At 43.5% G+C, this 25,755-nt stretch overlaps 1 protein-coding gene across 1 annotated transcript; it reads right to left on the bottom strand.

Annotated features, from left to right (window-relative positions):
* Positions 1–11,637: 11,637 nt before the first annotated feature.
* On the bottom strand, positions 11,638–24,265 carry STC1 (stanniocalcin 1). The gene is made up of 4 exons (XM_024747651.1): positions 23,986–24,265; positions 21,831–21,973; positions 20,917–21,128; positions 11,638–14,689 (listed from the first exon to the last, which is right to left on the bottom strand). Exons 1-4 carry the CDS (start codon positions 24,101–24,103, stop codon positions 14,419–14,421), a joined length of 744 nt encoding a protein of 247 aa, XP_024603419.1. The 5' UTR covers positions 24,104–24,265; the 3' UTR covers positions 11,638–14,418.
* Between the last annotated feature and the right edge of the window lie 1,490 nt (positions 24,266–25,755).

Raw genomic sequence — 25,755 nt, forward strand, 5'->3', positions numbered from 1 at the left:
TCTGGGGCCCCTATAATTCGAATGTTGGTGTGTTTAATGTTTTCTCACAGGTCTCTGAGACTGTCCTCAGTTCTTTTCATTCTTTTTTCTTTATTCTGCTCTGCAGTAGTTATTTCCACTATTTTATCTTCCAGGTCACTTATCCGTTCTTCTGCCTCAGTTATTCTGCTATTGATCCCATCTAGAATACTTCTAATTTCACTTATTGTATCGTTCATCATTGTTTGTTTGCTCTTTAGTTCTTCTAGGTCCTTGTTAAATGTTTCTTGTGTTTTCTCCATTCTATTTCTGTGATTTGGATCACCTTTGCTGTCATTACTCTGAAGTCTTTTTCAGGTAGACTGCCTGTTTCCTCTTCATTTGTTTGGTCTGCTGGGTTTTTACCTTGCTCCTTCATCTGCTGCATATTTCTCTGTTTTCTCACTTTGTTTCACTTACTGTGTTTGGGGTCTCCTTTCTGCAGGCTGCAGGTTCGTAGTTCCTGTTATTTTTGGTGTCTGCCTCCAGCGGGTGAGGTTGGTTCAGTGGCCTGTGTAGGCCTCCTGGTAGAGGGGACTGGTGCCTGTGTTCTGGTGGGTGGGGCTGTATCTTGTTCTTCTGATGGGCAGGGCTTCATCCGGTGGTGTGTTTTGGAGTGTCTGTGAACTTAGTATGACTTTAGGCACCGTCTCTGCTAATGGGTGGGGTTGTGTTCCTGTCTTGCTTGTTGTTTGGCATGGGGTGTCCAGCAGTGGAGCTTGCTGACCTTTGGGTAGAGCTGGGTCTTAGTGTCGAGACGAAGATCTCTGGGAGAGCTCTCACCGATTGATATTACGTGGGGCCAGGATGTTTCTGGCGGTTCAATATCCTGGACTCGGCCCTCCCACCTTGGAGGCTCAGACCTGACACCTGGCCGGAGCACCAAAACCCTGCCAGCCACATGGCTCAGAAGAAAAGGAAGAAAGAAAAAACAAAAAACAAAAATCAAAAACAAAAAAATGAACAGACAGAGCCCTAGGACAAATGGTAAAAGCAAACCTATACTGACAAAAGCACACAAAGAAGCGCGCACATACACACTCACTAAAGGAGAAAAAGGAGAAGAAAAAAATATATTAAAAAAAGGAAGAGAGTCACCAAACCAATAAACAAATCTGCCAATGATAATAAGCACTAAATAGTATACTAAGAAAAACATAAAACCAGAAACAAATTAGACGCAGAAAGCAAACCCCAAGTCTACAGTTGCTCCCAAAGTCCACCTCCTCAATTTTGAGAACTTTTGTTGTCTCTTCAGGTATTCTTCAGATGCAGGGTTTATCAAATTGATGGTGGGGATTTAATCTGCTGCTCCTGAGGATGCAAGGAGAAGTTTCCCTTTCTCTTCTTTGTTTGCACAGCTCCTGGGTTTCAGCTTTGCTTTTGGCCCTGCCTCTGCATGTAGGTCACCCTCAGGAGTCTATTATCCACCCAGACAGGAGGGGGTTAGAGCAGCAGCCGACTAGGGCTCTCTTGCTCACTCAGGCCAGGGAGAGGGAGGGGTATGATTGTCATAATTGGAATGCGGGGCAAACCTGAGGCAGCAGAGGCCAGTGTGACATTGCAACAGCAACTCCATGAAGCACTCCATGTGTTCCCCTGGGGAAGTTGTCCCTGGATCATGGGACTGTGGCAGTGATGTGCTTACACAGGCTCCCGGGGAGGTGTGGATAGTGACTTGGTCTTGCACACAGGATTCTTGGTGGCAGTGGTAGTAGTGTTAGTGGTTCATACCCATCTCTGGGGTCTGAGCTAATAGCCGTGGCTTGCGCCTGTCTCTGGAACTCTTTTAGGAAGTGCTCTGCCTTCTATGGGCACACTGGGAAGGAATCCCCTCTCCTCATGCACCCCGAAACAATGGTCTCTTGCCTCTTAGGCAGGTCCAGACTTTTCCCCAGACTCCCTCCCAGCTAGCTGTGGTGCTCTAGCCCCCTTCAGGCTGTGTTCACGCAGCCAACCCCAGTCCTCTCCCTGGGGTCTGACTTCCGAAGCCCAAGCCTCGGCTCCCAGCCCCCGCCTGCCCCAGTGGGTGAGCAGACAAGCCCCTCGGGCTGGTGAGTGCTGGTCGCACCGATCCTCTGTGTGGGAATCTCTCCACTCTGCCCTCTGCACCCCTGTTGCTGCGCTCTCCTTCGTAGCTCCAAAGCTTCCCCTTGCCCACCCTCTGTCTCCACCAGTCAAGGGGCTTCCTAGTGTGTGGAAACCTTTCCTCCTTCACAGCTCCCTCCCAGAGGTGCAGGTCCTGTCCCTATTCTTTTGTCTCTGTTTTTTCTTTTTTCTTTTGCCCTACACAGGTACATGGGTATTTTCTTGCCTTTTGGGAAGTCTGAGGTCTTCTGCCCGTGTTCAGTAGGTGTTCTGTAGGAGTTGTTCCACGTGTAGATGTATTTTTGATGTATTTATGGGGAAGAAGGTGATCTCCACATCTTACTCCTCCACCATCTTGAAGGTCTGTCGAGTTTGCTACTTTAATGAAGACTTTTATATAAATATATATGGTGAGAAACAGTATTAATATTTTGGACCCTTGAAGGTCAAAATAAAGTAGCTTCACGGTAATAAGTGACTGTGTAAGGCATGATTTTTTATTCTGATTTTGTAAAATTTTATTTTCGTTGTATAATAAAAATAGTACATTAGAAAGTATTGGAAATACAGAAAAACCTCCAAAAAACAAAGCCAAAATGGCAAGTTATTCTATGAAACAAAAATAATCTCTATCAACATTTTATATGTAAACTTCTAGTCTGATATATAAATATTTATGGATACATACATACATATCTATATATTTTTATAAAAATAAGATCATATTGTACATGAATTTTTTCTGCGTTCTTTTTCCACTTACATATTTTGAATCTTTTCCTTTGTTTATAAATATGCTTTGTATCCTTTTTAAAGACAATATTATTTCACCACAATTTCTTTAGTCAATTTATTATTGTATATAGTTATTTTTGTTTATTTGGTAATAGAAATGTTTTTGTGATAAATATCTCCATAGCAAAATGTTGTACGTAGATATTTTCCTGTAGTACATTTCCATATGTGGAATTTCTAGTTTAAAGCCTTTGTAAAAGTTTAAGACCTTGGACAGATACTGATAAAATATTCACCAAAGTCACTACTTTGCATTATTATCAGTAGTGTTTGAGAGTTTTCCTTTCTTTAAACACTGATGAACACTGGAAATTATTATTTACAAAATCTTTCAAGTTAGATAGGTGCAGATATACACATCTTGAACCCTTTTCACCTGAAATGGCCAACTGTATTTGTTCTTTTGGAACCTGCTTTCATTTCCTTTGCCACTTTTCCTACCAGAGTGTTTATGTTTATAGATGCTAAGAGCAATTTGTGTCTCACATGTGTCTTGCTGTTGTCCCAGAATGAATCCTCCTAGAAAAAGAATGACCACCTTTTAATTAATTTAACTATGCCACATTCTTCTTCAGTTAAATTCAACAAGTCTTTATTGAGTAACTATTATGTGCCAGGCACTATGCTTGACAATAGGCATTCAGTTTTGAAAGATGACACTGACCCAGCTCTCAAAGAACATATAGTCTAGTGAAGGAAGAGAAGCAAGTCTATAGGAAATTTAAATTCTCCAATAGAGAAATAAGCACTAGAAGCTTTGGAAGCAGTAGAAACAGTACCAAACTCTGTCTTAGGTAGTCATAGAAGGCTTCTTGGGAAAGGGATGCTTTTACTGAGTCCCAAAGGATGAATGGCAGTTTAGCCAGACATGGAAATGTGTGTGTGTTTGTGTTTGTGTGATACAATAGTACTAAAAAGTTTTATTGTATTGTTAATACAATAGTATTAAGAAAGGTCAAGGAGACCAAGGTAAATGTATGGAATTGCATATACAACATGCGTGGCTGGAGCTTACAGTGAGAGAAGTAGGAAAGGGGTTGAACTGGTTAGTAAGAGGTAAAGCGGAACATTCAGAAGTGGCCAGAGGGCTTCCCTGGTGGCGCAGTGGTTGAGGGTCTGCCTGCCGGTGCAGGGGACGCGGGTTCAGAAGCGGAACATTCAGAAGTGGCCAGATTATATAGCATCTTATATTGCATGCTAAGCAGCATGCAGCTTTTTCTGATGTTTTAGAGTTGCCACTGACAGTTTTCAAGCCATGGAGTGATGGAGTCAGATTTACTGTCTGGAAAGAGTCTTCTGGCTCTAAAGTAGGAAATGGATTTTGGGGCAAAGGCAGGGCATTACTGGAGTCTCAGAAAGAGTTTAGGAGGCTCTTGAGAATGGGGTAGCAGTGCGAATGTGGATAAGTGGACGGATTAGAGAGATAATTAGGGAGAAAAACAGTGGTTAATATTTGCTGAGAGAGATGAGGAGAGAGGAGTTAAAGGTGGTACCTATATTTTGGGTGGCTGGAGACGCCTTGAAATGAGTTTGGGAGCACAGTTTGGGAACACAGAAGAGAAGCAAGTCTCTGAGGATGAAGGCGTTTGGAGAATTCAGTTTTGGATCTGCTGTGTTGTTGGTGGCTGTCATACATCAAAGTGGAAGTATCTTGTTGGAAATGTGTTGGATATATGGATCTGAAGCTCAGTGGAGTTTTCAAGGGAAATACAGAGCTTTGGAGTTATCAACACATAAACAGGAATTGAAATATGAGTTCCAAAGAAGAGTATATAGAATGAGAAGAAAAGAGGGGTCAGGACAGAAAGCTGAGGAATTCCAGTATTTAATGGGTGAAAAGAAGAGATGAGATGGAGTAATCAGAGAAAGAAAAAGTGTTGCCATGGAAGGCCTTTTAAGGAGGACAGGATGTTTATCAGCACCACACGGTGTCCATTAATCACATAAGAATTTTGGATTTAGCAACAAGAGGTATCTTGACCTACTTTACAGGTGTTTCAATGGAGGTGGATGCCACATTCCAAAGCATTAAAGGGTAAATGGGAGATGAGGCATGAAGAAAATAAATGCAGACACCTCTTTTTAAAAGACTGTAAAAGGATGAGAGAGATAGGATGGTAGCTGAAAGATGGCTCTGAGAGGAAACAGAGCGGGAGAGGCTGCTGATGTAGGAGAGAGGACACTTGAAATGATGGGTGAAATGGTTGGGCTCTAGAACTCGGGAGCATTCATTCTTCTGAGACAGCAAGAGAGATTCTGCACCTTTTGTGGCAGGAAAAGTAAATAAGAATAGGTGTAAATGGGTATGGTAGTGGGGAATTGAGGGCTTTTTGATGTGATGGTTTCTATTTTATTTGTGCGGTGGGAGGCAAGATTCTCTGCTGGGTGTTAGAAGAGTCATGGTTGGGTAGGAGGTTTGAATAGATTGGAGGTTTTAATTGCTGCTGTGGAGAGTGGAAAGGGGAGCCAAACGGGGATGGATAAGAAGATGCCCAGGCAACGCTGAGGGTCCTGTGGAGCTTGAAGCTGATAATTTTTTTTTTTTTTTTTTTTTTTGCGGTACGTGGGCCTCTCACTGTTGTGGCCTCTCCCGTTGCGGAGCACAGGCTCTGGACGTGCAGGCTCAGCGGCCATGGCTCACGGGCCCAGCATCTCCGCGGCATGTGGGATCTTCCCGGACCGGGACATGAACCCGCGTCCCCTGCGTCGGCAGGCGGACTCTCAACCACTGCTCCACCAGGGAAGCCCCTGAAGCTGATAATTTTAAGTGACATCATATCTGTGCATGGCTTTATAATTTTCTTCTCTAGCTGAGAAGGCAGACTTCAAGGTTTGGGAGTTTTCCAGTTGAGTGTGACGGAAGATTGATGGGGCAAGCTATTTGAGGGCAATGCAATTGCATGGTTGAAGTGAAATTAACCATGGGTTTAAGGCTGGGCAGGGAGAGGATCATGATAGGAGGGGGTCTGAAAGAGCAGGAGAATGTAGATGGGTCAAGGTCCTGGCAGACGGGATAAAGTTAAAGAACTGGTGTGAGTACAAATAAATGAGTAGGAGAGCTGTAAGGGAAAGATGTTGCAGTCAGAAGTAGAGATTTTGGATTTAAGTTTTCAGAATTGTACCATTTTCAGAAAAGGGTTGTATTCAACGAATTTAACTGGTCTGACATGGCCAATGACCAATCAGAGTAAACCTACACAGTCATACTGATGTGTACCTTTGGATTCCCGAGCGTGGGTATGGGGTTGAACTGAGGAAGGACAAGGAGTGTGAGCCCTGGATGAAGCATTTCCCTGAATATTGAATTTTTCCAGACTGAAGTTGTGACTTGAGGATGAAAAGGAAAATCATGAGTCTGTTACCACTATCATCGAAAATGAGAGAGGCAGCTCTTGTCAGTATCATGCCAAGATAATTTGGGGCTGGTTAACGGTGATAAAGAGAGGAGGAAAGTGGTAGAGTCAGGTGGGGCTGCTATAATAGAACACCAAATACTGGGTGACTTACAAACAACAGAAATTTATTTCTCACAGTTTTGGAAGCTAGAAATCCAAGATCAAAGCATTGGCAGGTTTGGCATCTGGCGAGGAGCTGCTTCTTAGTTCATAGCTAGGTATCTTCTCACTGTGTCCTCACATGGTGGAAGAGGCAAGGAAGCTCTCTCAGGTCCCTTTTATAAGGGCACTAATCCCATTCAGGAAAGCTCCACCCTCATGACCTAAGCACCTCTCAAAGACCGCACCTCCTAATACCATTACCTTTGGGATTAGGATTTCAACATACGAATTTTCTTTTGGCGGGGGGAACACCAACATTTAGACCATAGCAGCCTACGCCTCAGCTGGTCAGAAGTTTTACAGGACAGTGGCAGAGTCATATTCTGAACCAGTGTTAGGAGAAAGGCATATGGACCCCACTCTCCAACCTTGGGGATTTGGAAAGATAAGCAACCATTTGGGAAGATTGCAGGGAACAATGTTCTTTGAGGAACCAGTAAGACAAGAAATCAGAGGGGATATTAAAAGGGAGGATGAGATACAGTAGACTGTGTTTACCCTGCAATGGCAGAGTTTGGAATGAGGAGAGCAGTGGGAGGTTGATTCAGGGAAGAAGGACATAAAGCAATATGAAAATGTGCAGATAGGAGGATGCTAGATGTCAGAGAGGCTTAGACCTTGAGTGCTATCTTTGGAATGATTAGCAAGCTGCAAGGTTTAGTCATAGCAGTTTCCTGATGGATAGGGGATGGGGAGGATAGGAGCTCAGGCCAGTGTGGAAAGAGTGAGCCATGGCCTGGAATGATTGTGCTTCCAAGAAATCCCAAGGCAGGTGAGCAGGCTGTCACTGGAATTGGTTCCAAGATTTTGACCAAATGTTGGAAACACCGACTGTCTCTTGTGGGACATGTATCTGGTTTTCCTACAGCAGAGTACACCTGCAGTGTGACTTAATTGTGCTAAGGTTGAGAATAACATTCTATCCTCAAATGGAAGCCATGAATCCCTTAGTGCAGAGTGGGGAGCCGAGATGCATTTAACTGGAAAGCAAGGGTCTGAATTAGTGAGTACTCAGTTTAGCCTGTTGTACGCTGTCTCCAGATACAGTGTCAGATAGCACATAGGTCTTCAGATGATACTTATCCAATAATTGGGCTTTGGTTAGTTGTTTGCAAAACGGAGTGATGTGCATTGTTTTTCAGATTTTACAGTAGAGTGATGGGGTGGGCTTGGCCAATATCTCACTCTGGTCCTCAGGTTCTTCATAGGGCCATGGGGAATGCTGTTTATGGCAGAGCTTGAGTATAGAGAAGAAGAATTAGTGAACTGAAGGGTATTATAAAAATAAGTACATGCCAAATAACTAAGGATACAAGAAAACTTGATGTAGCTTGACTTGCAGATGACCTTATTCCTTCTGTGTTCCGGCTCTCCAGTATGAGGCCTTGCACAGACTTAGTGAATATCTAAACATGTTTGTCGATGAGTCTTTTGTTGCTCAGGTTACCAGGAGAAAGTAACAGCAAATGTATACTTTTATCACGGGTAGTGCTGGAAAGGAATATAGCTATGTGGTATTGTTATAAGCTGGCAGACTTAAGGATACCCAACTGGCAGCTGGAATTAGTTTTCCTGCTCACCATGGTAACATGCTCTCCACTCCCCAGCATACTCTGCTATTGCTGCAAAGGTCCCAGCATCCTAGTGGAGGAAGAGTCATGGATTAGTTGATGGTGGTCAAAAGATTTCCTTCCTTCCTTCCTTCCCTCCTTTCTCCACTCACAAATGCTTAGCGCATGCCAGCTTTGTGTTAAGTACCGGGAATACAAAGATGACGAAATCCTCTCTCCTTGCAAACAGCCTTCAGTGCAGTTCGCTACAAACTTGGGTATTCTGGGAAGGCTTCCCGGGTGATACAGGCTTTGGAGAATGAAAACGAGTTTGGGGAGAAGAATATTCATTAGCAGGAATGATAGGTGTGAAGTTAATATGTCAAAATAATGAGGCGGAAAAGGTCATGGTGTCTTTGGGGGAAGAATGAGAAATCAGCATTAACAAAATCTAGAATGCATACTGGAAAGAAGGGCCCAGATTTTGAGAGGCTTAAATTTGAAGTCAAGATGCCTGATTTTTGTCCTTTAGGCAGTGGGGAGCTGCTAAAGCAAGGAAGTGAAATGATCATACTTGCTGTTTAGTAAGATCCTTGTCGTGGCTGTGTGGAGGCCTCTAGGATTGAGGAACGGATTCAGTTATGTCAGAACAACTGGGACCTTGCTACTCGAATTATCCTCCGTGGAGTATCAGCTTCAACAGCAGCGTCACCTGGGAGCATGTGAGAAATGCAGACTCTTGGGCCTCACCCAGAGGTACTGAATCATTTTAACGAGATTCCTGGGTGATATGTGTGCACGGTAAATCGGAAGCTACGTTGATAGGTAGTGCTTAATGGCATTCATGTAGGACCCATGGGAGGGATGACCAGAACTTTTTCCTTCTCTTATACCACAGATTCACAAACCACTCCATGATCTTTTTATCCCCGTTTTTGAAATGCTGGGGGAAATCTTTAAATGTATATTTCAATCATTTGAGAAATTTTGAAAATTCTTTTAAGCCATGGCTTTTGGAAACATTTTTGTCACAGGTGGTTAATGTACGAGTGGGTTCAGGGAGGCATGCACAAGAGACTCTTATATCTGTGCTATCTTATTTCTTAAGTTTGGTGATGGGATGCAGGTGTTCATATATTACAATTTGCTGTTTTATGTAGGTTGCAATATTTTATCATTCATATTCGTAAACTCTTGATTCAACAGTAATTTTTAGTGATGTACAAAGGGAAAAAGGGCAAGAAACTTCATCCAATATGGTACCTCAAGACTCATGTCAGGGGTGGGAGAACATAAATGATGGTGGTAATATTCGTGTGAATGGTAATAGTTACATTTGCTGAGTGCTTAATAGATACTATTTTGGGTATACTCGCTATGTGCTAGACACCATTTTAAGTGCTTTATGTATAACTCGCTGAATGCTCATGACCACTCTAGGTGGTAGGACCTATTATTTATCATGATTTCATAGGGACATATTTTTTAAAATTTTATCAAAGTATAGTTGAATGATAATGTTGTGCTAATTTCTGCTGTATACCACAGTGATTCAGTGATACCCATGTATGCATTCGTTTTCCTATTCTTTTCCATGATGGCTTATCACAGGATATTGAATATAGTTTCCTGTGCTATACAGTAGGACTTTGTTGTTTATCCATTCTATATATAATAGCTTTTGCATCTGTTAATCTCAAACTCTCACTTCATCCCTCCCCCACCCCCCATTCCCCTTGGCAACCACAAGTCTATTCTCTGTGTCTGTATGTTTCTGTTTCATAGATAAGTTCATTTATTTTGTATCTTAGATTCCATATATAAATGATATCATATGGTATTTGTATTTCCCTTTCTGACTTACTTCACTTAGTATGACAATCTCTAGGTCCATCCATGTTGCTGCAAATGGCATTATTTCATTCTTTTTTATGGCTGAGTAATATTCCATTGTATATATGTACCACATCTTCTTTATGCATTCATCTGTCGATGGACATTTAGGTTGTTTCCGTAACTTGGCTATTGTAAATAGTGCTGCTATGAACATAAGCGTTCATGTATCTTTTTGAATTATAGTTTTGTCAATATATATGCCCAGGAGTGAAATTGCTGGATGATATGGCAACTTTATTTTTAGTTTCTTGAGGAACCTCTGTACTGTTTTCCATGGTGGCTGCACCAATTTACATTCCCACCAACAGTCTAGAAGTGTTCTCATAAGGATATTTTCATAGATGGAAAAAAAAAAGTGTGAAGATGTTAGATACCTGGCCCAAGGCCACAAACTAGAATTTGGACTCAGTTCCCGGAAATCCCAGATCTAAGTTCTTAATCACTACACTATAGTATAGTATGTACACAGCCTCTCTGCATAAATAGATATTGATTGAAGACGATTAAGGATAAAGGATCATAATGAAATAAATGTACTCTTTTTCCTCGGCCAGGTCAGAGCAAAGCAAATGCAATACATTTTTGGCTTTGGGGAGACAATTCTCATAGCATTTGTTAGCTGTCTTCTGTATATCTAAACTTGGGAAAATGCAGTTTGGAGCTAGAAATGAATGATATTGAGAAACATCCCATTTGAATTTAAAATATGGAGAAAATCCACTAATTAAAAAAATAAACTATATAAGACCTCTCTTTGAAACATCTACACTGCACAAGTCCCCAATTTTCTGTGACTGAACTTGTAACCTTCCTTCTAGACCCAGGTAAATGTCACGCTGTTGGAAATCTTTTCCCCATTTTCCAAGATGGGCCACCTCCTCCTTTCGTTCACGTCCCCTCTACCTGTGATGATAATAATAATAGCCGACACTTACTACATGACGGTGTGTTGAACATGTTGTTAGCACTTAACTTATTTTATCTTCTTCTAACAGCCCCACGGACAGTTATCACTATCCTCATTTTACAGAGGAAGAAACTGATGTATTTTGAGATTAAGTAACTTGTCTGACATCATGCAGAGACAGAATTCAAATTTTAGTAGTCTGACCCTGGAGCTGGATCTTTATCACCACAGAGCTATCTGCCTCCCTTCCCACATGGATTCAATTGTCTTTTCCCCTCTTCTGACTCTTTCTAAATCATTCATTAAAGTATTGAGTGTATCTTGCGAATTGGGTTTTCTTTCCAGTGCTGGGAATGCATTGGTGAACAAGCAAAGGTGCTTCCCCTCTCGGCAAAGGGTGGAGGGCAACATCTTCTAGAAAGTGAGAACAGCATAATTAAAGGTGTGGAAGGGAGAGAGTGAACAGTCCTTCGCAGAGCTCCTTCATGGATGGAGCATAGAGTTCACTGAACAGAAGGGTGAGTCTTGAGGCTGGAGAGTTGAGCAGAGCCAGACCATAAAGCTTCTTCCAGCGTTGTAAGGAGTTTGGGTTGCAATTTTACTGTGAGGGTAATGGTTTTGAGGACATTCGGAGAATGTGCATTTAAAGTATATTCATTTACATATTGGCACTTCATTTAGCGACTTTAAAGAAACGAATCAGCCATTAACTTCATGTTCAGAAAGTCTCATTCAAGAAGTTTTTTTTAAAGAATAACAATGAAAGACATTGGGGAAAAAAAAACCCAAGAAAACATAACACTTTATTATTATTTGTTATCTTAGAAGGAATTCACCAAAGGCTTCATATTATGCTATGGCATCTTTAATTATAAAAATAAGCAAATAAAATAACTTGCATCTGTCATTACCATGATATGTTTCATAACCTTTATATGCACATGGAGCTTAAAAATGTAATTTAACAATAAATAATGACATATACCAGATATGCTCACTGTTTATTCCAGTACTCAGCCAAAAACCTAAATATCATTTAAATTATAAATACATAATGCAAATATAATGGCACAAAAATGTCTAAAGTGCAACCAAATCACAAGAGAAGAATCATGCAAACTGGTCTAGGTCAGCCCCGGAATCTGTGCAGCAAACACAAGACAAAGCTTTGGAAGTTTAAGGGGGACTTGGAGGGAGCAGGATGGGAAGAAGAGAAGCAAAAAACTAGCAACATTGTGAGAACTGCTTCTTTCCATATGTGTAGATATATGTATTATAGATACATATATAAATATTATTGTGGGGAGAAAAGGAGGGGGCGGGTACCACGGTTTGAAGAGGTCACAGCAAATCAAAGAGAATCCACTGGACGGAAGTAAGAGAGAATTTTGTTAGGAATACTCATGGACTACTCGTTGCATTGGGGTCCTGGCTTAGTGGGTTTGAGAAATGGACACAACACACAAAACCGTAATAGCTTTTCTGGTTTGGAGAAGCCAGCCTTGCCTGCAGGGGAGGAATGGGTGAGGGAGGGAGAGGGATAGTCAACTTAGAGTATGATCTACCTGATTTCCAAGAGGCTAAGGCAGTGTCCATATGTTTGGGGACCTGGGGATGGGACAGTTCTGAGTATAAAAATGCTCTTAACAATCTGATGTCAGCACGCTGAGAGGCTGTGTGGGGACAAAGGCAGCCACGCTTGTGCTGCTGCTGGGTCTGTTGCATTCGCTCTTGGTCCTTGAGCAGCACGTTACTGGTTTTAAAGGCTTTGTGGTAAAGTTGTATTGCTTTTTGTTTTTCTGGGGATGTGCCCTCCCTCCTCCCACCAGCATCCCTAACACTCGATTTGGGCAAATCTGGAGTTTATCCTAGTGAGAGTCAAGCACCAATGGTTTCTACCTAAGCGAGTTTGGAGTGGCCCTTACAGTCCTACCCCTCCTCCTTCTTCCTCTCTCAACATTGACCTTTGGTGGGCAGTGACGCTCCTAAGGGACTGTTGGGTTCAAGGACAGTGACCCTGAGAAACTACTGTTGTTCATAGCTAGGTTAATCATTTGGCTTTGGTGGTCGCCATCTTGTAAACATCACGGCAGAAATGATCAAACCGCCAGGTCTTTTTTTCCTCTTTCTTTCATTTTTTTTTTTTCTTTTTTCTTTTTTGCAATCCTACAGAGATGGCCCAGCTGCCAGGACTACTTTGGCAGGCAGCGTGCTACAGGACAAAAATGTAAGAGGAGTCTATTAAGGCTGGACAGCCCAGGGTTATTTATACCCCCTCAGCCCCAAGTCCCCCAAACTAAAGACCCAAAGGCTGATTGACTCATTCCTGATTGAGTTAATGGAAAGCCTCCTACCCCATCATCAGGCTGCCAGAGTACCAGGCACTGATGAAAGGCAGAAAGTCAAGAACTGCCACTTCCCAAGGTATAGCAGGCCTTATCACACTCTAAGTGGTCCAAGCCCAAAGGGATGCTCTTTTTGGTTCCTGTAATTCTCAGTTGGATGTGACAGAGCTGTTTCAGGAGAGGTCTAAGTCAAGAGTAGCCTCTGGGTTGAGGTGGGCTGGGAGATTAACATCTTGCCTGGGGTCCTTCAGATAAACCTGTTGGTTTTTCCTATCTCATACAGGCCCATCTTAAGTTCTGATGTTGAATAAAACTACTTCTACCCCCTTAGTTATAAAAAAGGCCACAAGGAGCATTTATGTGGATATCTGGAAGTGAGATAGTTATTCCATTCCCAGGAAAAGAAAAATAAAGCTAAGTTACAAAACTAAATCTATATGCAATAAAGTTATTATATACTGCTTTGTTGAAGCAGAGTCCTCTGGAATTTATGTACAGTACATTAGTTTTCACCTGTTTATATTCCACAGTTAGACCTTAAGATTCTCTGGATTTAAGACAATTGTTAAAGATACTTTTAAAGCTCTGAGCAGTTACAGTACATAGAGATGTTAGCTTTTTGTTTTTCATTAGATGCAAGAAGAGGCAGGCTCCAAGTCTGGTTGGAGAGCCAGGCTCGAGCAATTTGGTAAATGTGTTGGGAAGGAAATTAGACATTGAGGATCAAGACCGTAAGACACTAGCTCATGAGAGATCAAGAATTCAAATATGACATTCATATTCGTCCATGGCCAGCACAGATTCATAACACGAATTCCACTGAGCATCTTTATGAGCGTTTTAAGACATGCATTTAAATTAAGTTGCTTCTTACCAGCTAACTCTACTGGGGCAACCATTCTAAAGGGTTCCACATCTTCAAATTACAAAGTCTGGGGAATTACATGAATGCTTTGTGTTTGAGAGTCATTGGAGGGGAGCTGGGAAAAGACCTGGTAGAGGAAAGTGGTAAAAGAGACCACTTTCTCCTGAGGAGAGGCAGAAAAGATCACACGTGTTCTGTTGGTGAGAATGCCGCCATCGAAGAATGTTGAGAGATTGATTACAGAAGCCTAGTTTCATGCAATTTTTTTTTTTAAGGGGGGGATAGAAAATAGGAACTACTTAAAAAAAATCAAACCAGGCACAGTTCACTCGAAGTTGGTGAGCGAACACCCTTAAAATGATCGTAGTTTGGTGAGGTTGTGAATACCTCTCCCCGGCTATGCACTCTCGTGGGAGGTGCGTTTGATGAGGGAGGGAGAGGCCACCTCACCTCGGAGGCTCCTGAGGAGGACTTTCAGCTTCTGTGGCTCGTTGGCACGCCTCCTGTTGAAGTCAGCTCGCTGGTGTGTGTGGGCACAGTGGTCTGTCTGCAGGATGTGAAAGAGGCTGGCCATGTTGGGTCCGATTTTCTCCATCAGGCTGTCTCTGATTGTGCTGACTGTGTCTTCGTCACATTCCAGTAGGCTTCGGACAAGTCTGTTATAGTATCTGCATTGGGAAAGAGAGGGTCATTCGGTGAGAGCAAGGTAAGACCCAGGCTTTCATCTGGGCTCCAGTCAACACCCGTCCTGAACGGGCAGATGAAGCACCCACGAATAGTTGCCTCAGCTGAAGGTGGCTTTTGCTTCTAACCTGTAGGCAGTGTCTTCTGAGTGTGAGTGCTTGCGCTGCCTGGATTTACCGCCCAGTGCAAGACAGCTCTGTGTTCACGTTTCGAGCTCAGGAGGCTGAGATCGTACTTTGAATAGTAGGCTCGTGGCGATGTCTAAAATGTTTAGAAAGAGAGAATCGTGGAGCTAGGTGGGATCACAGAGACGATTTAATGACTCTTTCATCATTTCATTGTATAGAGAAGAAACTAAGGTGAGAGAGCTGAAGTGACTTGTCTGAGGTCATACAGTGGGCTAGTGGTCGAAGCAGGACTTAGTCAAATGTATGAGGTGACCCAACCCTCACACTTATGTTTTAATAGTCATTGCACATGGATGCAATCATTTGCAGTTATTTTGGTGCCTCTTTGCGATTTTTCTTTTTCTTGGTGGGGTGTGTGTGTGTGTGTGTGTGTGTGTGTGTGTGTGTGCATATTCTGATTAATTTCTATCTTTTTTTTTTGGCCGTTTCGAGTGGCATGTGGGATTTTAGTTCCCTGACCAGGGATCAAACCCGTGCCCCCTGCAGAGGCAGTGTGGAGCCCTAACCACTGGACTGCCAGGGAAGTCCCTAAATTTCTGTTCTTAAAGGAGATCCCTGTCTTCAGTATCTCATGCATTTTTCTACTCAGTCTAATTTCCCTGTCATACACTTGGCTAGCCTCTCTGAAGGCTGTTGTCTCACCTCATTTTCAGTCTTCTTGCAAAGGTATATTGCAGTCAGAGGGCCAGATGCCAGGCAACAAGGATATTTAAATAGAAAGATTGGTGATCCTTAGTGGTTTGTGCTTCAGTAGTTTCAAAAAGCCTTCTCCCACTGCTCTAGATTGTGTGGCCCTCTCCTTTTTTGGGATGTTTTATAGATATTGGGTTACCATCGTACAGGTCAGCATTTGATGGTTTATTGATGGTTTTATCTTCCTGACTAGGCTGTAAACTTATTGAAGGCAGGATATGTGTCCTTATTCTTTGTATCCCTCATGTGCCATGTCCTAGGGCTATAGTACCTGCACACTGTCGTTCTGTTGATTTCTTTTGTGGCCACTGAGAGAATGGAGCTTTCAAAATAGAGTTCTTTCCAATGTCATGATTCCCAAAAGAAAAAATTATCTGTAGGTCTTCTGGTAAGTTTTACAAAAGAATTTAGGTTTGGCATAAATTTCCTTCATCTTTGGTGCAAGTTCTTTAAACCTCCAAAATGCTGCAGCTAACTGTTATGGCTCAGAAAGGATAAAACTGTCTTAATATATTTTTTTTCCTGAAGACCATGGTTTAATCATTTTAAATAGTCACAGGACATGTTTCCACACATAAGGTGACAGTGAAGAAGATGTGAAAACAATTGTGTAAATGTTGTACAGCAAATAGTCCTAGGCAATACTCCCTTTGATGCAGGTTTTTGAAAAATCAGTACATATGGGTTAGACAGCATGGGAACTACCAAAAAAAAGATGGAGTCTTTTATGACATAGAGAACACACTTAAACCTTGTCATTGACCTTTTATCAGTAAACTCTCTAATAGTTAAGGCATATAAATTACTCATCCTATTATTTGGGAAGACACTTCAGGTATTTCCCAATTTGAATTGGGATGCATTTGCTCCATTTCGAGGTGGCAGTTGTCAGAACCCATTAGCTCTGTGTTCACTAATTAGGGACTGTCCTAATGACGGTGGTCTGCAGCATTTATGTGGAGAGACCCTTTCCTCAGAGGAGCCCGAGGACTGCCGAACCACAAGATCTGCCGTGAAAAGAAACCTGTTTATTTTTAACTCACCTCACAGAGCACAGGATCAAACATCTTTCCAGAATAACTTAACCCCCCAGAGAGGTCCTTTCAAGGATGTACAGTAAATAGAGTGGAATGTGGGCACTGAAGCAAAGCCATCACCCTTCTGTGAGGGAGCAGAACCAAGCTGGGGACAGAGGGAGAAATGTGTCTGGGTCTCCGATATAGTCCTGGCTCTACCCCTCCCACGAGGGAGGATTATATCCAGCTGTTGGTAAAACTGGGATTCCCTGGCACAGAGACACATTTTCCAACCCTTTGGAATTATAAAGCACATGAGTCAAAGCAGATCTCACTTGGATGGGGAAATGGGGAGAAAAGTGGTTTTGGAAAAACTGAGAATAAACTACTTTGTACCATTAGCTTCAGACATCTACACACCCACACAGATCCCCAGGAATCTCGTGGGCTCTGCTAGGATGTGGGTCCCCTGGATCTCTTTGTCTATTTCAAACGGTGATTAGATCCTAGAGAAAAAGGTTTCTGACCCCTCATCTACCTGCCCCTCAATAAGGACTTTATAACTTAGAAGTTAACCCTTCCACTTCTAGAAAGAAAGAACTGTTCACACCAAATGATCTTCCAAATGGGCTGGAGAGGATGATCTTTCCTTATATCAACATGGAAAACTCAAGTCTGGATGAAGAAGTCTGACACCAGTAAGGAAACTAAGCTTCTGTAACTAGCCTCACCTCTTTAAGGTCAGACGCGTTCCTCTGGCCCCCACTTTGTCAAAACACCTCTTCTCCATCTCTGAGAGAGCCTACCTTTACCGTTACTTTCTCTGTTGGCCCCGATAGGCCACCTGTTCTTGGTGCTTCTTGAGGATGACTCTTGCCAGCCTGACTGTTCTTAGCGACTCCCCCCAAATCTACCCTTAGCTTCTCCCATGGAGCTGGTTACCTCAGCAAGGGCAGGCTAAGAGAGCTCCTTGGAATAGATAACAGCCATGGCTCCAGTAGCGGCTCCTCCAAGTGTGGGAAACCTATCAGGCTGCCTTGATGACAACACCGTTTGCCTGAGCAAGCAATAGATCAATCCCACACCTCTCTATTGAGGACCAGAATATGGCGTTGACCTCTGGGGTTGTGTGGGCTGATGAGACAGACCTTTCCTATCTCTAAGCCACTCAGTGAGGTTATTGAAGAGATTTAGCAATTGTCATGTATGCCTTGATCACTGTCTTGGACCAAGACTTGATGTTACTATAGCTATTGGTGAGAGCTGTACACAAATTTAATTGTTGATCACCAGGGGGTACATTTATTCCATTCTACTGGGAATTCCATTTTTGGATTGTGGATTTTATCTGCAGGTTTTAGTGGCTGCCATTTTTGAAGTGGAAATCAAATAGCCTGGCTCAGGGCCATGTGAATTGTAGGCTAGCTGTGTGACCTTCAGCAGGTCACCCCTCTCTCTGGGTCTCTGTTCTTTAATCAGTAAAATGAGGCAGTTAGTCTAGATAACCTTTATGGTCATTTCCAGCTATGACATTTTGTATTTCTGGGGTTCAGTATATACGCACCTTCTCAATTTAACAAAAAAATAGTGCAGCTCTGCTTAAGGCCCATCCTTGGCAGGAAGAGTTACAACTATTTAAGAGGGTGCCTTTCTTCATCTTTATGGGGGGTGGTGGTGGGATGTACTCCCGAGACTTAATGGGCTAAGTGTTCAGATCACCCAGCCTGGAAGGACCCTTTAAAGCATGTTTCTTTCCTCCCCCTTTGAAAATTCCATCACTGACTTCTTTCCTCGGTAAAGAATAAGATCAGATATTCTCCATAGCTACTGTTTCAGCCATGCTTACCCAAATACACACATACTGCCTAGGAACAGTTGTGTGTGAAGGTTTATAAATAGTCCTTTGTTTCCCTTGATCAATATTATTCTTCTGTTTCCTGTTCCCTATCCATGCCCTAGAGAGTTGGAAGCTTTGTCAGTTTTCCCATCTGGATCTGGATTGGTTTAATTTCTTCTCAGGCCTCATGCTGTCCAGCCTGCTTGATCAATTGTGCCTGCTTCCCTCATGGTTGAAAGTAGAGTTTACAAATTCAGCCAGGGGGACACTCCAGCTATCCTTTGTGTTCTAAGGGCACTTCTGTCATGGAAAACCTCCCTGTTCGGGCTCCTGGTCCAGTCACAGGCTTTTGGATTCTCCCAGGCCCAAATCTCATGCTAGATAAGTCACAGGAAGGGGGAATGAACCTGTAACTACTTCCTTTCACAATTCTTTGCCAACTGGCACAACGTAGCGTGTATCTATGGTGGGACAGAGGCTGGGAAAGCAGGATGTTTCAGAGGAGTGAGGAGCTTAAATAGAGCAAATCGAGCCCAGCATGGAACCGGAAATCTCTAGCTCTGAGCAGGAATAACACGAGCCAGTTCGAGTGAAGTAACTGGAGAAAGGTAAGAGCTGCATGGAGGATTCTAGTCTTCAAGAGATGACCTTCCTTAATAAGGATGATTCTTCTAAGATGATAAAGGGAGATAACTAGACTCCTGTGACCCTTTTCTAAAGGTGGTGAAAACAAGGCACCTATTGAAAAGAACAATGGCCTGGTTAAAAACTCCTGTTACTAGTCTCTTCTTAGATTGTTAGGATCACCGGTCCAGAATCTGTATTCTCCTTTCTGTAAGACCTCCTCTTCCTAACGGAAGACGCTACCTCAGTTGAATTAGAGATATTAGTATTGTCTCAAAACTGGCCACATGCCATATTATAGAGCATGAGTTGTCACTGGACCATTAAAGATCAAAACTTAGAATAATGACTGTGCTAACATATTCCTGCCCCCCAGCTACCACATAAACACATACTAAAGAGACAGGGCACTTGAGGTAAATGCTGAATTTGATTTTCCTGTTCTCAGAAAATCAGGACCACGACAGAGTCACTTTCAAGGACTGAACAAAGGATTTTTATAAACTGACATGAGGTTCCATAGAACAATGATCTGTAGTTAAGATCATTGAGGTTCCGAAACTGACATGAGGTTCCATAGAACAATGATCTGTAGTTAAGATCATTGAGGTTCCGAAACTGACATGAGGTTCCATAGAACAATGATCTGTAGTTAAGAGTGAATCAGAAATTTACAGAGTTTAAGGGTCAGAGGCCTTAACCTTTCCCTGAGGAGGAGCTACTTCTCCCGTTTTCCAGTTGCATGTATGTACATGACTAACCCACTGGTAAGCCCCAGAAGGACTAGGTTATTGCCAGTATCTGAAGAAGGGTGGCAGCATCTGGCTAGGAAATTAATCAGGTAAGTCTGCGTTAGCGCTCCTGTGGTCAGAACAGCACATTAAGGTCTGATCTTTGTGAATATGTGCAGATTTGGCTGGAGAGTCAAAGAATCATAGCACTTCAGGACTAGGAGTCAAGTCAGTGGCATCACAGTAGGCTGAACTTGACCGTTCTGCACTGCCCCTACCATGCCTCCATGCTAGCCCCATCAGCACCTTTCTGAACTTGATCACGGATGGGGAAGCCCAGGTCTTGCCAGGAAACTTTCTACGCCATGGAATGAGCATGTCTGCCATCTCATGTCTTAGATGTTCACACCTGGCTGGTAAAGACAGTGAGTCAAGGGCACAGAAAGGCACGATGCTCAGATATCACTAGCTCAGTGGCTTGGGATCAGTTTAGAATACTAAGATGAGAACGTGATCTGGGGAGTCACCAGAACACCCTTCCAGGAAATCTTGGACTAGACAAATGGGATAACAGACCTGGAAGGGACCACGGGAATCATCTAGTCTAGCCACTTCACTTTTCACAAAGGAAATTTGAGTCCCACCAAAGTCAGATGGTTCGCTCTGGGCTACCCAGTGAAATATCTGATTGGGCTTAGGATGGACTCAAATATATGCAGTTTTAAAACTCTGCATTATGACATTTGACCAAGGTTTTCATAATGGCCAATTGTACTGTGCATAGTCATGATTTCAACCCAATTTGATGTCTCAGAATCTTGTTTCCATAAACTTCACAGTTCCCTTCAGGCTTATGGAAGGAAATAGACAATGCATGCGGATGAAGTTTTCTATTAGCTGCATGGAGAGACTTTTCCTATAACAGTGAAAAAAAAAAAAAATCCAGGCTGCTTGAGCTGTCACAACCAATCACAAACATATTTTTTTTCCTGCAAAAGCTGGGAAGACTGCAAGCTAAAATAAGAGCATCACTGTGGCAATTTAACTCCTTCTGTGTCTGGTTCTGCTGACCAACCACTCCCCCTCCCCCCGAACTGCCAAACGAGTGGACTCATTTTGTACCTGTTGGAGAAGTGATTAGGGAGCTGGACGACTTCCGTGATGGCTTCAGGGTTCCGCTTGGCGACACTACACACGTTCAGCTTGCTGTAGCACTCCTCCTGCACCTCGGCAATCATCCTCTGGAAAGTGGAGCACCTCCGAATGGCCAGGAAGACCTTGGAGGTGACCCCGTTGGCGATGCACTTTAAACTCTCTTTGACAAATGCTTTTCCCTGCCGAGGAAGGGAGGGTAGGAGGACAAGATTTAGCTTGAGCTGACAAGAGAGGACAGGGCCTGTGATATGTGGAACTTAAGGGGGCACTGTCTCATGGCCCTCGCTGCATGTCCTCGCAATAAGCGAACTGTACCCTGCGAGCAGGATTTTTTAAAAAGTCCCTATTCCCTTAGACTACCTTGAGGATTGAGCTACATGGAAATGAAATGAGATGAGAAAAAGAGATGAACCATAAACAACCACCCTTCAGCCTAAAAACAGCCATAATATGGTTTTGTATTCTTGGGATTGAGATTTGATAACTCAAATCACAAGCTAGTAAAAAAAAAACCAAAAAAAAAAAAAAAACAAGCGAGTATGCCGGCTCTTCGTGAGAAGAACTTCTTTGTTAGAAGAACATTTTTATTTCCTCTTGAAGAGGCAAAGATTTTCCGCTCATCACCCCTCCCTTAGAAGACAGCCTCTGTCAGCCTGTTACAATTGTGCATTGGAGTGGGTGGAGAGTGGCTTATATAGAACCTATTTCTTGGCCAAAAGTGTGTGTGTGTGTGTGTGTACACACGTTGAAAATTGAGAATTTAGACTGGGGAGGCTGAGAAGCAGAGCTGGTTCCCTACAAGCCCGGCTCCTAAGAACAATAGTCTCATACACTGTTAAAGACAAGCAGCCAGTTGTGAGCAGGGGTCAAGGTCTTATTACCTGAGTGTCAAATTTAGCAGCGCTGTACAAGAAGGATTTACAGATGTCGTACATCCCATCTGTGTCACAGGTGGAGTTTTCCAGGCATGCAAAAGCTCCACAGCCAACCTGCAGAGCGCTGTTGAGGCAGCGAACCACTTCAGCTGAAAGAGACAAATCCATCCAATCTGGGTCAAACGGTGAGGACAGTCTGGAGGGATCAAGCTGATGTGGAGGCAAAATTCAAGCAAAAGGGGTCAGAAGAACTTATCCTAGAAGTCTGTGACGGGGCCAGTAGATAGAACCATTCCGAGCCGGGTGGGAGTGAAGAAGAGAGGGGACAGACAGATCCCTTTTGCTTATAAGAACCAGAGAACATGGAGGAAGGGAATGAGTTTTCCCTCGGAGATACACTCTCTTGGTCTCACCATCACACACAGTTTTGGTGGCTGGATAAGTAAGGTTGGAGTATGAGGCATGCCCAGTGCTTAAAGCAGCTCTGCAGAATCCAAGGGCATCCCTTAAAGGCTGAAAGCATGGGAAGGTAGATGGTAGTGGTGGGTGGTCAAGTTTAGGAGGAGGAAGGACCAGGGAATCCATTTGGCTTCCAAAAAATACACTCCAGAGTCATAAGGATGGAATTTTGGCCTAAATGGCAGAGAAGAATTTGCCAGGAGTCCACTAGGAGACCCTTCTGATTTAGGGCTTTTAACTTACCTTCCTATTGGCAGAAAGAAATCTGATCCGTTCATGTTTCATCCCAACCCCCCTCTATAGGACAGTGCTTAGAGGTATGCATAATCTCTCTCATATTAAAAGCCTTTTTTTTTAAAAAAGAGAGAAACACAGGTGTAGAATAACCAGGCCAAGGCAACACTTGTGCAAGACTGGAAGAAAACCGCAGAGAACTTGCATGAGGCTTTCTACATTCTGGATAAGATCTTCCATAAAAGTAATTTCTCTCCTACAGAAGAGGGGTGTTCTGGCAGGCAGCTCCGCGAGAAATGATCTGCAGCCTTCATACCATAGGAGTCTCCTCTGAGATCAAAAGCACGGTTCGGTTAGGCGGCCCCTCCCCCTCCCACCACCCGCAGCCTCTGGGATGTTACAAGTCATTTCCCTAATTATATATTTCCACGGGTTCAAATGATAACTTTGCTTTAAGCAGTTTTAATATGCATTAGGATTGCTATTGTTTTTGGCAAGCTTGAATTGTGAATCACTGCATCTCTATAGCAACTAAGTACAAAAGGAAGTGAAGCAAAGCCCTCCTCTCGGCAGGGACCTGTGCTCTTCCGAGGGGAGCAAGCGTCTGCAGCATTTGGACACCTGCGAGCCCATCTTTGCTGACAGTTGGGGGAGAGAGAGCAGTCATGGAAGGGGAGCAAGCTGGACAAGCGAAGTCCAAAGACAGAGGTGTCAATGCCGGCTTCCTAAGGACTCTTTTCCTTTAGAGACCAAGATAATACACAATTAACTGCTCAAGGAGTCAGGGCTAGAGTGAGACCTCTCCCTTGGAGAAATAGCTGCTACGTTTCACAGACACTCTTTTTCGAGGGGCTCTCTAGCCACGGGGCTGCGTGGGGACTGAATGGAGCCCGAGAGAGCAGGGAGGGACAGAAGGAACAGTGTCGAGGGTGGGATGTGTAGGGTTTTCTCTGAATCTGCCCTGGATTTGTCAGACTGGAGGGCTATGGTTCCGTAAATCAGTCTGCAAGGGGAGCTTTCTGTGTGTTCTCTGGAGGGGCAGGGAAGTCAAGTTATAGGGTCTTCAGGGTAAAGAAAGAGGGACAGCATCAGACAAGTCACGTCTCACCTTAAGATCAGCTTCAGCTTCTGGAAAGTATAGAGAGCGCTTTGAAGCATGCCAACATTCAAGTCTTTCCCCCGCCCCCTCCCCCCCAAGAGGGTACGTGCCAGATTTCAGGCAATCAGGCTAGGCTTATGCAATGAAATACCCTCAGCAGAGCGCCCAGCTTCTTCGTTAGTTGCATGCAATTTATTAAACAAAGGAGCTCCACTTCCTAAGGCTATTGGATTACCCTGGCAGTTTATTGCCATCAGGCATGAAGCACATTTATTATCAAGATCAGCCGTCACAGACACAGTTGCAAAAGCGAGAGGCAAATGAGGACAGCTCTTTGGGGGAGAAACCGGTCCTGGGTTTGCCGCTTACCTGAGTTCTGAGCTGCCACCCGGGCTTTCCTGGGGCTCACAGAATCATTCTGCTCCGCCTCATGGGTTGCAGAAGCACTGATCACCAGCACCAGAAGCACTGCTGAGTTTTGGAGCATTCTCTGAGAAGTTTCCGCTAAGTTGTTGGTTTTTTTTTTTTTTTTTTCCTCCCCCCCCTTTCCTCTTTCCCTCTCCCGGCTCGAGTGAAGATGTGGATCTGGATACACTGAGAGCCTAGGTGAGGATTTGATGAGGATCTTTTTGCTGCTGCTGCTGCTGCAGTCGCTGCTTCTTGCACCTCTGGCTTTTGCAAACTGGGGGCCCAAGAGCTGCACCCAGGGATTTTATAGCCGTTCTTATCGGTCCTCAGGATCAGGGACCAATCAGGTCCCTCAACTGGTCTGGCCAGCCAATCGGAGGGCATGCTCATTGGGCTGGAGCTGTTTGACTTCTTAGAAATATTTTCCAGCAAATTAAAAGTACCTGCTGCCAATGTCTTATACGTGTGTGTGACTGTGTGTGCAGAGATGTGTGAAAAAGCTATTTTCACAGAATTAAGGGATGACTTTGTATTGATCTAACGAAAGGGAGATCATATGGCCATCTCAACAAGGTGCCTTGGGAAATCTATCCATCTCTTTTAAAAAATGTGCTATGGGGAGGAATGGGCAGCACAGGCAGGATGAGTAGTATGGTCTCTTTGGATTCGAATTTAGCCTCATTATAGCAGTCTTACTATCGTTTTCACAGCCCATTCTCTGTGTTGTAAGCTACATACACCATACCTCCCCATCTTCTCAGTTTAAGCATGTTTACAGGTCTGTGAGGCATTTTGGTTGTATGTGGACATCCTGAGTTTTCACATGTATGAGCCCTTGGGAAGGGACATATAGGAGGGGGAAGGTCCCTCATGGACTGGAATATGACAGCTCTGAGCTGTGGCCCGAGTTCCTCTTTTGATTAGCTCTATGACCCTGGTCAAGTCCTTTTACCCTGTTCTACCTGTTTCCCGATCTGTCAAATGCCAAAGTTGGAGTCTAGCATTCTTTACGCCTCTAAAACTATGATTCTCTAGTAACACAAATTAACCTCGACTCCATCTTTTTTGTTACCAGCACGACTACAAACTCCAAGAGTGTTAGTTACTACAGGTAGACACATGCACACCTATGTACACCACGCTCAACAGGGAGACATCATGAATGCCTGGAAATTAATAAACTGTGTATTCAAGCCCAACAACTTCATAATCACGTTGAAACCATAAGCCGACCAAAGTAAGACTAAATCTCCTGGGTAAACCAATTCATTTCTTGGGGAGGGGGAGGGGTAAGGGGGTGGGCAGTACAGGGAGGAAGGGGCAGGAGACCAGAATGTGTAGGAGAAAAGACAGATAAGCTCTAGACATAATAAGAAAATTACAGTGGCATCACAAACATGCCTAGGATAGAAGCTCATATTTTCTTGTAAGTGGGTTGTAGGCAACACTGAGGCTTGTCACTAAACTTGTGAAGGAAGCTGATGATCTCAGAGGGGACTTAGGGTAGAAAAGTGGTCATTAAGGGCTGGGTTGAAGTAAAGGATCAAGCAAGACAACCTGTAAACATTTTGGGGAGGTAAATGAGAAAGGGCCATTGGAGATTCATACAGACAGGGGCAAGATGACCTTGTAAGGAAACAGAGCCAGTGGCTTCTGTGTAAATCCTCAAATCTTCAAACAAAGGTTGAAGAAAGAGCGCCAACTCTATTAACCACAAACCAAGAATCAACC

This window comes from Neophocaena asiaeorientalis, unplaced genomic scaffold (assembly GCF_003031525.2).
Source record: "Neophocaena asiaeorientalis asiaeorientalis breed wild unplaced genomic scaffold, Neophocaena_asiaeorientalis_V1.1 scaffold429, whole genome shotgun sequence".
NCBI lineage: Eukaryota > Metazoa > Chordata > Mammalia > Artiodactyla > Phocoenidae > Neophocaena > Neophocaena asiaeorientalis.

Bases quoted from the DNA above. Each gene is read 5' to 3' on its own strand.
- STC1 (XM_024747651.1), bottom strand. From the start codon at position 24,103: ATGCTCCAAAACTCAGCAGTGCTTCTGGTGCTGGTGATCAGTGCTTCT. The intron at 21,974-23,985 runs GTAAGCGGCAAA...TGTCTCTTTCAG, and splicing joins GGTGGCAGCTCAGAACTCAG to CTGAAGTGGTTCGCTGCCTC. The intron at 21,129-21,830 runs GTAATAAGACCT...CTTCCTCGGCAG, and splicing joins CTGCTAAATTTGACACTCAG to GGAAAAGCATTTGTCAAAGA.